The sequence below is a fragment of the Simochromis diagramma genome, unplaced genomic scaffold, assembly GCF_900408965.1.
Source record: "Simochromis diagramma unplaced genomic scaffold, fSimDia1.1 OVJJ01000385.1, whole genome shotgun sequence".
In the NCBI taxonomy this organism is placed as follows: domain Eukaryota; kingdom Metazoa; phylum Chordata; class Actinopteri; order Cichliformes; family Cichlidae; genus Simochromis; species Simochromis diagramma.
Genome location: NW_024386751.1, coordinates 793,985 through 807,032, shown reverse-complemented (window position 1 = coordinate 807,032; position 13,048 = coordinate 793,985). Strand labels below are relative to the sequence as shown.

The window sequence follows — 13,048 nt, the reverse complement described above, 5'->3', positions numbered from 1 at the left end:
AATTTTGAATGAGATGAAAAATACAGAAATTTTCACCTGAAAACCAAAGAGCTGAACTGCTAAAAGGTGAAGGTTACACAGAAGAAGAAGTTGGAAAAAAGCTGAAAATGTTTTAATTGTAAATTAGAAAAACCTAAAAAATGAGAAAAGAACATTTACAGTCAGAAAACATCTGAAAGAATATTAAAAGGTCATATTCTTTGAATCACTGAATGACTAAAATGTGATCCCTCCACTTGGACCCACACAGTTTAAAAGGTTTACATCTCTGAGCTTTGAAAGACAAGATGTTGGAAAGAGAACAACGATGGCGACGTTTTGAGGGTAAAATGATGGCTTTAACACTGTGGACACAGCAGCAGTTGAAAGAGAAGTGTTTAAGATGAATCTTGGCAGAGTGGCAGAGAGAGCTCGTTAAGCAGGCAGGTGTGAGCCTGGTTGCTATAGTGACCGCACCCCAATGGCTCCATACACACGACACAGACATGCACCTCACTTTTGCTGCTTAAAATGAACAGAAAAGTCAGGCCGAAACAAATCGTTCCCAAATGAAAAGTACATGTCGTATTGACGAAATTCTTTCACCGTGAGCGACAGCAATGTCTAGTCTACCAAATTCTCAGTTTTCATGCCTGTGGAGTTTATTATATGGACGTGGTGACAGTGGAAAGACACCATGCTCTTCTGATTTTCAAACGAACCTTCTGAGCCAATTTAACATTAGAGTCTATGGAAGAGTTGGAGGGAGGAGGCTGTGCATTGGTGACATTTATGAAAGAACCATAACACCTAGTACAATAGTAAACACATTGGATGAAAGAGGACAGCGATGGCTACGTTTTGAGGGTAAAACCATACCTGTAGAGCAAACGCTGCGGACACAGCAGCAGTTTTAAAAAAGATTTTAAGATTAATTTTTTTGCTCCTCTCACTCTAGCAGTTGAGCTGCCTCACTCTAGCCCCAACATTCCGTCCCATACACACCCATTATAAACTCTGAAACGGGTGAAAAAACATCATGAAACTTAAACTGGAACTGAAGAAAAAGTGTAATAGATATGGAAAAGATAAATACAAGTTGAATAGTTGAATGTCTTGTCTTCGTTTTAAAGTTTGAATGGTGGCTCTATGTCAACGTATGTGGAAGTAGTAGGAGTTTAAAAATGAGTAAGTTGAATGAGGATTTGAAGGGTCTCCCCATTGAAATACATTGGAAATTTTTGTTGAATAAAGTTGAATAAAATTAAAAATATAAATGTTAAAAATGAGAAAAGTAGAAGCAGTCATGTCTAAAAGAATAGGAATCTAACGGTGTTTGAATGGTTTTTCTAAGTTGAACGGTTTTGAAGGAGTAGGAGTACAAAGAACAGATCCACACAGTTTAAAAAGTTTAAATGTCTGAGCTTTGAAAGACACAGTGTTGGGAAGAGAACAATGATGGTGACGTTTTGAGGGCAAAATGATGGCTTTAACACTGTGGACACAGCAGCAGTTGAAAGAGAAGTGCTTAAGATGAATCTTGGTACAGTGGCAGAGAGAGCTCGTTAAGCAGGCAGGTGTGAGCCTGGTTGCTATAGTAACCGCACCCAATGGCTCCATACACACGTACACAGACATGCACCTCACTTTTGCTGCTTAAAATGAACAGAAAAGTCAGGCCGAAACAAATCGCTCCCAAATGAAAAGTATAGGTCGTATTGACAAAATTCTTTCACCGTGAGCGACAGCAATGTCTAGTCTACCTAATTCTCAGTTTTCATGCCTGTGGAGCTTATTATATGGACGTGGTGACAGTGTAAAAACACCATGCTCTTCTGATTTTCAAACGAACCTTCTGAGCCATTTTAACATTAGAGTCTATGGAAGAGTTGGAGGGAGGAGGCTGTGCATTGGTGACATTTATGAAAGAACCATAACACCTAGTACAATAGTAAACACATTGGATGAAAGAGGACAGCCATGGCTACGTTTTGAGGGTAAAATCAAACCTGTAGAGCAAACGCTGTGGACACAGCAGCAGTTTTAAAAAAGATTTTAAGATTAATTTTTTTGCTCCTCTCACTCTAGCAGTTGAGCTGCCTCACTCTAGCCCCAACATTCCGTCCCATACACACCCATTATAAACTCTGAAACGGGTGAAAAAACATCATGAAACTTAAACTGGAACTGAAGAAAAAGTATAATAGATATTGAAAAGATAAATACAAGTTGAATAGTTGAATGTCTTGTCTTCATTTTAAAGTTTGAATGGTGGCTCTATGTCAACGTATGTGGAAGTAGTAAGAGTTTAAAAATGAGTAAGTTGAATGAGGATTTGAAGGGTCTCCCCATTGAAATACATGGGAAATTTTTGTTGAATAAAGTTGAATAAAATTAAAAATATAAATGTTAAAAATGAGAAAAATAGAAGCAGTCATGTCCAAAAGAATAGGAATCTAATGGTGTTTGAATGGTTTTTCTAAGTTGAATGGTTTTGAAGGAGTAGGCTTTCAAAAAACGTACGGAATACAGAATAAAATATAATAACTAGAAAGTGCATTTTCTGAAGAAACTGCAGTGTGAATGCTTGAATCTGAATGTATGCACTGAAATGAATTAATTGCTGAATTTTGAGTTAAAAATATTGAATGAGATAAAAAAACAAACAAAAAAAAAAACGAATTTAACCTGAAAACAAAGGTGCTGAACTGCTAAAAGCTGAAGGTTACACAGAAGAAGAAGTTGGAAAAAAACTGAAAATGTTTTAAATGTAAATTAGAAAACCCTAAGAAATGAGAAAAGAACATTTAGAGTCAGAAAACATCTGAATGAATATTAAAAGGTCATATTCTTTGAATCACTGAATGACTAAAATGTGATCCCTCCACTTTGATCCACACAGTTTAAAAAGTTTAAATGCCTGAGCTTTGAAAGATACGGTGTTGGAAAGAGAACAATAATGGCGACATTTTGAGGGTAAAATGATGGCTGTAACACTGTGGACACAGCAGCAGTTGAAAGAGAAGTGTTTAAGATGAATCTTGGCACAGTGGCAGGCAGAGCTCGTTAAGCAGGCAGGTGTGAGCCTGGTTGCTATAGTGACTGCACCCAATGGCTCCATACACACGTACACAGACATGCGCCTCACTTTTGCTGCTTAAAATGAACAGAAAAGTCAGGCCGAAACAAATCGCTCCCAAATGAAAAGTATAGGTCGTATTGACGAAATTCTTTCACCGTGAGCGGCAGCAATGTCCAGTCTACCGAATTCTCAGTTTTCATGCCTGTGGAGTTTATTATATGGACGTGGTGACAGTGTAAAAACACCATGCTCTTCTGATTTTCAAACGAACCTTCTGAGCCATTTTAACATTAGAGTCTATGGAAGAGTTGGAGGGAGGAGGCTGTGCATTGGTGACATTTACGAAAGAACCATAACACCTAGTACAATAGTAAACACATTGGATGAAAGAGGACAGCGATGGCTACGTTTTGAGGGTAAAATCATACCTGTAGAGCAAACGCTGCGGACACAGCAGCAGTTTTAAAAAAGATTTTAAGATTAATTTTTTTGCTCCTCTCACTCTAGCAGTTGAGCTGCCTCACTCTAGCCCCAACATTCCGTCCCATACACACCCATTATAAACTCTGAAACGGGTGAAAAAACATCATGAAACTTAAACTGGAACTGAAGAAAAAGTATAATAGATATTGAAAAGATAAATACAAGTTGAATAGTTGAATGTCTTGTCTTCGTTTTAAAGTTTGAATGGTGGCTCTATGTCAATGTATGTGGAAGTAGATACAGTTTAAAGGAGAAGTTGAATGAAATTTGAAGGTCTCCCCATTGAAATACATGGGAAATTTTTGTTGAATAAAGTTGAATAAATTAAAAATATAAATGTTAAAAATGAGAAAAATAGAAGCAGTGCTTGTCCAAAAGAATAGGAATCTAACGGTGTTTGAATGGTTTTTCTAAGTTAACGGTTTTGAAGAGTAGGATTACAAAAACGTACGGAGTTTAAATTAAGTTCAACAACTACTGTGTGCTTTTAAGGATCACACTTAAAAAAGAGTAGAAGAAATAAATGCTTTCAAGCATACAACTAACTAGAAAGGATTGCATTTTCTGAAGAACTGCAGTGTGGATGCTTGAATCTGAATGTATGCACTGAAATGAATTAATTGCTGAATATTTGAGTTAAAAATATTGAATGAGATAAAAAAAATAAAAAAACGAATTTAACCTGAAAACAAAGGTGCTGAACTGCTAAAAGCTGAAGGTTACACAGAAGAAGAAGTTGGAAAAAAGCTGAAAATGTTTTAATTGTAAATTAGAAAAACCTAAGAAATGAGCAAAGAAAATTTAGAGTCAGAAAACATCTGAATGAATATTAAAAGTTCATATTCTTTGAATCACTGAATGACTAAAATGTGATCCCTCCACTTGGATCCACACAGTTTAAAAAGTTGACATCTCTGAGCTTTGAAAGACAAGATGTTGGAAAGAGAACAACGATGGCGACGTTTTGAGGGTAAAATGATGGCTGTAACACTGTGGACACAGCAGCAGTTGAAAGAGAAATGTTTAAGATGAACCTTGGCAGAGTGAGAGAGAGCTCGTTAAGCAGGCAGGTGTGAGCCTGGTTGCTATAGTGACCGCACCCAATGGCTCCATACACACGTACACAGACATGCACCTCACTTTTGCTGCTTAAAATGAACAGAAAAGTCAGCCCCAAACAAATCGCTCCCAAATGAAAAGTAAAAGTCGTATTGACAAAATTCTTTCACCGTGAGCGGCAGCAATGTCTAGTCTACCAAATTCTCAGTTTTCATGCCTGTGGAGTTTATTATATGGGCGTGGTGACAGTGGAAAGACACCATGCTCTTCTGATTTTCAAACGAACCTTCTGAGCCATTTTAACATTAGAGTCTATGGAAGAGTTGGAGGGAGGAGGCTGTGCATTGGTGACATTTATGAAAGAACCATAACACCTAGTACAATAGTAAACACATTGGATGAAAGAGGACAGCGATGGCTACGTTTTGAGGGTAAAATCATACCTGTAGAGCAAACGCTGTGGACACAGCAGCAGTTTTAAAAAAGATTTTAAGATTAATTTTTTTGCTCCTCTCACTCTAGCAGTTGAGCTGTCTCACTCTAGCCCCAACATTCCGTCCCATACACACCCATTATAAACTCTGAAACGGGTGAAAAAACATCATGAAACTTAAACTGGAACTGAAGAAAAAGTATAATAGATATTGAAAAGATAAATACAAGTTGAATAGTTGAATGTCTTGTCTTCGTTTTAAAGTTTGAATGGTGGCTCTATGTCAATGTATGTGGAAGTAGATACAGTTTAAAGAGGAGGAATTTGAATGAGAATTTGAAGGGTCTCTCCATTGAAATACATTATAAATTTTTGTTAAATAAAGTTGAATAAAATAAAAAATATAAATGTTAAAAATGAGAAAAATAGAAGCAGTGTTGTCCAAAAGAATAGGAATCTAACGGTGTTTGAATGGTTTTTCTAAGTTGAATGGTTTTGAAGTAGTGGGATTACAAAAAACGTACGGAATAGATAATAAAATATAATAATAATAAAGATTAGAAGAACAATACTGTGAATGCTTTTCAAGCATTCACACTAATAAAGATTAGAAGAACAATACTGTGAATGCTTTTCAAGCATTCACACTAATAATAAAGATTAGAAGAACAATACTGTGAATGCTTTTCAAGCATTCACACTAATAATAAAGATTAGAAGAACAATACTGTGAATGCTTTTCAAGCATTCACACTAATAATAAAGATTAGAAGAACAATACTGTGAATGCTTTTCAAGCATTCACACTAATAATAAAGATTAGAAGAACAATACTGTGAATGCTTTTCAAGCATTCACACTAATTACTGTTGGCCACATGTCTGCAAAGTTATGTGACATTAGTGATGTTTGTACTAACTTGGTTTTAAAGCCTTTACTTTAAAATATACGCCGTTCAATAGCTGAGCTTAATCTTACAGAGAATGATCAAAGCTCATGTAGAAACAAACAAACAAATGAACAAAAGATTTTCTCCTTCATTTCTGTCAAACAAAGCTGTATGAAACGTTTCCAGCTGTTAGTATCATGGTTGCTAGGCAACCTGGGCAGCGCGACGGAGGCTAGACCGTCCCATTTCACAAGCCTCGCACTTCCGGCCTTAGCGGTCTTTGAGTACACGACCCTTGAGGATCGTTGAGGCTGCGTACTTTAAGGCTGCAGACCCTGAATTGGGAAACAGCCATTGTGTCAGCTGTTTCCCCCATGTGTCCCCACTTCCCCTGATCACCTCCTGTGTATTTAAGTCCTCTGTTTTCTGTGTTTCATTGTCAGGTCATCTGTGATCCCCACCATAGTCTCTCATAGTTTTCATGTTTATCTCCTGCCACCAGCCAAATAAAGGCTCGTTTTTTGTTCACCTGACCTCTCCCTGCTTCTGGGTCCTGTTCACAACACAGACCCTGCTGTGACTGCGCTTGCTGCTGCACTAATTTCCCCAGAGACAATCCGGTTGTTCAGTCTGACGTCACTAGCCGTGTCTGGGTCTAAACTCCGCTGCAGGTCCATATATCAAACGATCACTATGGCATTACTGAGAGTTGAAAAACTGTCTAAAGTCTTTCATCTTTAATAAAATGATCAGCGTTCTGCTCTACCAGGTGTAACAATTGAGTTTAACATCCAGGCATCCATGAAAACGGAATTTATGACATTTAACGGAGTTAGAAGTTAGCAGGGAGTTAGCTCGCTAGCTTTTATCTAAATACAATATAGCATGTCCTGACTGCGGGGTTTTGGAAACAAATTAAAACGTACAGCTCTGTTATCACTTCCAGCATAAATGAAGACAGAAAACTAAAAAGCAGTGACATTTGTAGGGTTACTGAAGTTGGGCTAGCTGGTATATAATGATGTGCTACGTGACCGCTAGCGACACAGCTATGTTAGCATAATATAAACAAGCTAACTTTTTTTCCACTCGATAAAAGTTAACATGAGTGTTCTCGGTGGTCAGGAACAAATGTAATCGCATGGCAGGATGCTGTAAAAGGACCAAACTTCAGCCAGGAGAACAACTGAGATAATCCATCCACAATACGAGGTTAGTCATTCATATACTGCTGCATGGGCTGGGCTGTAGTTACATCCTAAGGTTTTAAAAACTGAGCTTAAATAAATGATTAGTGGTAATAAAAGCCGAGGGAGGTCAGCAGTGATCACTGACTGTTTTAGGAGTTTTTTGAGATCAAATAGAAGAAAATACATAACATTAAACATGTTAACAACACAAAAGCCATATTAAACGCAGACTACTTTAGGCCCGCAAGTAGGATTCGTCGCGTCATCACTGAACAACCGGATAAAGAGTTGAATTGAATTGAACTGAAGGGGGCGCTGCAGGCACTCATTCAGGCTTCATCCTCTGTGACCCACAGAGAGTTACCAGTTCAGCGTCCCAGAATCCACACTGGTGTCAGCGGTGGTCGCGAAGATCAAAGCTCTGGATGCGGACGCGGGTCCAAACGCTGAGATGGACTACAGGATCCTGGACGGGGATGGACTGGGAACCTTCAGGATGCTCACAGACCCCCACACACAGGAAGGACTGGTCATCCTGATCAAGGTTCTGGATTGTTTGTAGGTCACAGAAATCTCCAGTTTTTGGTTCTGATGTTTCTGTCCACTGTGAACTCTTCCGAGTCTTCTCGGGACGCGTCCCTGTGATCGTTGCATCATCGCGTTAGCACTGGCCTCGTGTGCGTCCCAGAGGACGTCCCTGCTGCTCGGCAGCTGCTCACAGCTGTTTAAATTTAGCTCGCTGTGTCTCTTGCAGATGACATTTTTTTTATTGTTCTGATTTTAGATTCATCGCTCAGATAAAGGTTTCCTTTCTGTTCTCTTCTGTCAGCAGTCGTGTCTGTGCCAGCACAATGAGAATAAATGTGGGTGTCACCTTCACATAATCGCATGACCACGTTTTACTGATGGCCACGCTAGTTTATTCAACCCAGTAACATGACTTACAAAGGAGAACAAAAGTAGATAGGTTTCCAGCTTCGGTCAGTCTGACCTCCATGTGTCGCTGGCTCCAGCGGTGGGCAGCAGATAAATCATCTCCCCGTGTGTAGTTTCAGATCTCGGCACCACTAACTGAAAGCCCTGCTGATATGAAGTCAGATACATCAGGGCCTGAGCCATCCTCCGACTTTTAAACCATTAGCAATACTTCTTGGAAGCCAAGACAGGGAGTTGGAGTGATGTGCTCTGTTTTCTAACTGCAGCCGTCTTTCCAGCCTTAGAGGAAGCCAGTAAGTAGAGCATCGTCATCCCTGTACACACGAATAAGCCTCTCAAGTCTTGCTGGACACATAAAACATCTCAGGCTTGTCTCTGTTAAAGTGCCAACTGTCCACAAAAAGGTCTTTTTGTGACAGAGCCAACTCGTCTGTGTAACCCACCCTGCATTCATGACATAATGGACTGGAGGACTGACCCTCGAGCCTCCATGAGGCATGGAGCTAATTCCTGCCTTCTACCTGTCTGAGAAGCACACCTGAGTTCTCACCTGTACTGAGGTGTAACAGTAACAGGGTCTGTTTTCAGGTGACCATCTTTTAACACATTTATGAGAGCAGCTTCTGTGCTGTGACTGAAACATTCAGCATCATAGTTTGATTAAAAGTCACTTTGTCTTACCGGTAAATTTCATGTTAATGAACACTAAATGCAGCAGGATATAATTTCTGTTCTTTAGCGATGCAGAGAAAACACCAGCAAAGAGAGGATGTGTAAGACGGCAGAAACACCCTGGTAGCTTCAGTTTTCTTTATACAGAAAATAACTGATTTGAGTTTGTAGGTGAAATAAGCTCCTGAGGTTTTTACCTTCTGATTACGTTGGAGAGCCATGTTCTCGTCTGACTCGCAGCTCTCTTAATAATTACGCTGTAGTTCTTTTCCTATTTGCTGCCAATGTGACGTTTCTAATGTTGTAAGCTGGACCGTGGTGCACAGACTCTGTCATAGCTCTGGCCTCCATTCCCATGAAGGCCCCTCTTCATGAGGTGCAGCTCAAACAGCTGTTGGTGTGCTGTCAGGCGGCTCAGCTCTGTAGGAGCATCCACAGCGCTTCAGAAACAGTTAATGCATCGTGGCGTTTTTGTTACGCTAAATATTCAGAAGTACTCGGATCTCCAGGGAGACCAGCCTGCACTCAGAGGCACCTATGATGTCATGTCCTCCCTCCTCCTCAGACTCTGGACTTTGAGACCAAGACCAGCTACGCTTTACGCGTCGAGGCATCCAATCGCTACATGGACACCCGCTTTCTGTCAGCTGGGCCGTTCAGCGACGTGGCGACAGTCCGGCTGCAGGTGGAGGACGTGAACGAACCTCCGTGTTTTTCCCCCCGCATCAGCCAGATGGCGGTTTCAGAGGCAGCGCCGGTGGGAACTGAGGTGGGATCGGTTTCAGCTCACGACCCCGACGCCTCAAATTGTCCCATCAGGTAAGACGCGAGGCGGTAAAATCACTGCAAACACATTTCCACCAAAACGCAAAGACAACACCTGTGCTGCTCTGCAGGTACGCCATCGACAGGAAGTCGGACGTGGAGAACTACTTTGACATTGACAGACAATCAGGCGTGATCCGGATGAGCAGACGTCTGGACAGAGAGCTGAGCGCTCTGCACAACATCACTGTGCTCGCCACAGAGAGCTGTAAGTCACATGACATGAGTTTGTCTTCCTGCGAGCAGCAGGTGTATCTGACAGGTGTGTCTGTCTCAGTGGATCACTCTCAGGTGGGCAAAGCCGTGGTTCTGGTCTCTGTGACAGACGTCAATGACAACGCTCCGAGCTTTCCCGTCGAGTACCAGACATCCGTCTGTGAGGACGCCCAGCCGGGACAGGTGAGGCTCACTTGTGGCTTACAGACAGGTGTTCACAGAAAGGTGAGCGAGTGAGCAGAAGGCGAGTGAGCAGGTGTGTAGACAGACAGGTAAATACAGCTGCTGTGGCTGTGATGTCACTGATATCCGTTATTTAATGAGCATCGTCTGTGAAATCTCTATAATCTGTTACTGAGATGGATCCAGAAGTCCCTTCTCAGGTCACATGAGCTTTGGTGACTGGATGTGCTTCTGATTTTCTGCCTCTGTTTGACCTTTGACCTTTAGATCATTGTGACGCTGAGCGCCGTGGATTTGGATGAAGCCAAGAATGGACATCACTTCCTGTTTTCTTTGGCTGCCAAGGCTGCCTGGAACCAAAGCTTCGTCCTGAGAGACAACAACGGTACAGTCCACCTTAATCAGTATACAGCAGAACTGTGCAGTCCACCTTAAAACCAAAAATAACTTCAATGAAACAGAGCAGCTCTGTGGTGTACATGGACCAGCCTGAATTTAAGGTTTAATGCCTCCTGTGTCAGTGGTGTTGTGGCTGGTAGTCACGAGTTTATTGGTTCATGAGGAAAATAAGGGCCCTTAAACTGGGTGTAAGGGGATCACTTTAGTGCTGCAACAGTGAATTTTATGTTAACAAGCTGACGTCATGCACCGTCTGTCCTTGTTGTTCACTGGTGGCTACCTGCACTGAAACAGGATCCGCCCGTTAGCCGTAATATTCCCTTTGGAGACACTTTGTGAGTGAGGACTGTGTGGAGGACGGCCCGTTTGAGCTGTGTGACCTGTCGGTTCAGCGGTGCCATCTCTTTCTAACCCATTACCACAAAGCAAAAACCTTCACAGGATCTCCAGCTGCCAATCATCCATGAGCTTCTCGCTGTAGCTCCTCCCACACGTTTTTAGTTCTTTGCTTGGCATGGCACCCCCTCAAATAGCACTCTGTGTTCCACCTTAAAAGCTGCTGGTGATGACGTCGATCTGTCTGTCTGTCCTCAGACAACACGGCGTCTGTCCTGACGTGGCGGGCCGGGTTCCTGCAGCGGGAGCGGCCGCTTTACTTCCTGCCGGTGGTGATTTCAGACTGCGGGACTCCGCCTCTCAGCAGCACCAACACGCTGACCGTCACCGTCTGCGAGTGCGATCTTCATGGAAATCGTCGCAGCTGCGTCCAGGAGATGTCAGCGCTGCTGCTGCCAGAAGGCCTCAGCCTCGCCGCTGTTGTCCTCCTCACCTGTCTCCTCACACTGCTGGGTATGACCTGAGACAACATCGCGCCTCTTCAAGTTAAATTCAGTAAAGTCAGAAACAAGAAGTAGAACCTGGTTGGCTTAGAGCTGATCCAGAACCTCTGTCCATGAGGTAGAATAAAAAAACTAGCTGAAGCTGGAGTAGATCATCAAACTGATGAAACTAGAACCAAATCTGAAGTCACCTGAAAGCAGCGAGCTTTTAGTTTTTCTCCTGTTTTTTATTTTATTGGGTATATTTTATGTTTTTTTATTATTTAGTTCCAGTGTACAGCATTTTGTGTCAGCTGTGGAGTGCTCTATAAATGATGATGACTTCATTGGGACACTGACGGGCTCAGCTTTCACGTGTCTGCCAGGAACATTACCCCGACCAGCTGTTCTCAGCGTCACCTGTACCATCTTGTCAGGGTTTGGTGGAAACGATCGAATCAGCTGCCAGTCAGACGCTGCATAAGAAAACCTGTAGTGGTCTTTGGAGAATTTCTGACATAGAAAGGGTTACAACAGACGACCTTTTAATGTAATAGTTTAATTGTGAATTTTGTCTGTTTGTCAGCCCATCTCCATAGAGACTGTGTCTCTATGGAGACACAGTCTCTATGGAGATGGGTTTGGGGGGTAGCAGGAGGAGAGAAGCTGCAGAGAGGCGTGTAAGACTACAACTTGGCTTCCTGGTCCCAACTCTGGATAGTCATATTTTGGGGGGTTTAATAAATTTGTCCATATTTCTAGAAATGAGAGCTGCTCCATCCAAAGTGGGATGGATGCCGTCTCTCCTAACAAGACCAGGTTTCCTCCAGAAGGTTTGCCAATTATCTATGAAGATAGCTGGAAGCTGTTCGTTGGTCTGTAGCAGGGAAGCAAACAACTCTACCAGTGCAGAGAACAACAACAAATATCACACAAAGAGTAAAGTAGGATTCTGATATTGTGTGTGTGGAATTCTGAACCCATGTCACTTTCAGGAAGATGAAAACTTCCACATCCAGGGTCGTGCTGCAGAACTTCATTTAAAATTACTTGACTTTGCCGCCATCACCTCTGCCTTGTTAACTTATTAAGATGACTCCACCCCTTCGTCTGCCCTCAGGTGTCGCTATGGTAACAGGGGCCATCAGACGCAGAAGGAAGGAGCCTCTGATTATTGACGATGAGCGAGATGTTCGTGAGAATATTGTTTGTTATGACGATGAGGGCGGTGGCGAGGAGGACACCGAGGCCTTCGACATGTTCACGCTGAGACACCTGAACGAGACCAAACGGAGCTACCATGCCACCGCCCCTGAGCCCCCGCCATCCAGGGAAGATAAACACCAACTGTTCCAGGAGTTCATCAAGGACCGGCTCCGGGAGGCCAACCTGGACATGACGGCACCACCCTTTGACTCTGTGCAGACGTACGCTTTGGAGGGCAGCGGGTCAGCTGCTGTGTCGCTGAGCTCGTTTAGCTCGTTAACCTCGCTGGAGTCGGAGCAGAGCTACCACTTCCTGAGTGAGTGGGGGCCAAAGTTTCGGAAGCTTGCAGAACTCTACAAAGACCGCGAGGGAGGTGGTGCCTCATAGAGTGCACACCTTGCGACAACAGGTGTGTGGTCTGTTTAGCCCATATGAACTGGATTAGTCCTCACACCAGGAGCTCTGAGCACCCTGAACCAGAGCAGAACCTGTAGAAGTACCGGCAGCTGGACCTGGAACCAGCCAGCTCGAGCTTGAGCTGCCTGACTGGACCTTTACGTAGTTACTGTGAAATATTTCCTGCTGTTGCTATTTCACAATAAAAGCTTGCCAGTGGTACTGCTTTTATTTTGTAAGCCTGAATGTGTAACAACAGAAATAAAACTGAATTTATGAAAA

General features: G+C 42.5%; 1 protein-coding gene and 1 long non-coding RNA gene across 4 annotated transcripts in view; one reads left to right on the top strand and one right to left on the bottom strand.

Moving 5' to 3' along the window:
• The window catches only part of LOC120727690 (cadherin-7-like), a 60,511-nt gene extending 47,463 nt beyond the window's left edge, over positions 1–13,048 (top strand). For 2 of the 3 annotated variants that reach the window (XM_040022132.1, XM_040022123.1), the window contains exons 6-12: positions 7,472–7,659; positions 9,289–9,542; positions 9,620–9,756; positions 9,826–9,947; positions 10,215–10,332; positions 10,941–11,195; positions 12,285–13,048. In XM_040022132.1, the coding sequence (XP_039878066.1) occupies positions 7,472–7,659; positions 9,289–9,542; positions 9,620–9,756; positions 9,826–9,947; positions 10,215–10,332; positions 10,941–11,195; positions 12,285–12,757 (1,547 nt within the window). In that variant the 3' untranslated portion in view covers positions 12,758–13,048. Of the gene's footprint in view, positions 1–7,471; positions 7,674–9,288; positions 9,543–9,619; positions 9,757–9,825; positions 9,948–10,214; positions 10,333–10,940; positions 11,196–12,284 lie in introns of those variants that run through there. The other variant, XM_040022143.1, reaches the window with a different exon arrangement.
• On the bottom strand, positions 2,053–5,683 carry LOC120728483. The gene is made up of 2 exons (XR_005694727.1): positions 5,635–5,683; positions 2,053–2,526 (listed from the first exon to the last, which is right to left on the bottom strand). It is a non-coding gene; the product is annotated as an uncharacterized LOC120728483 (long non-coding RNA).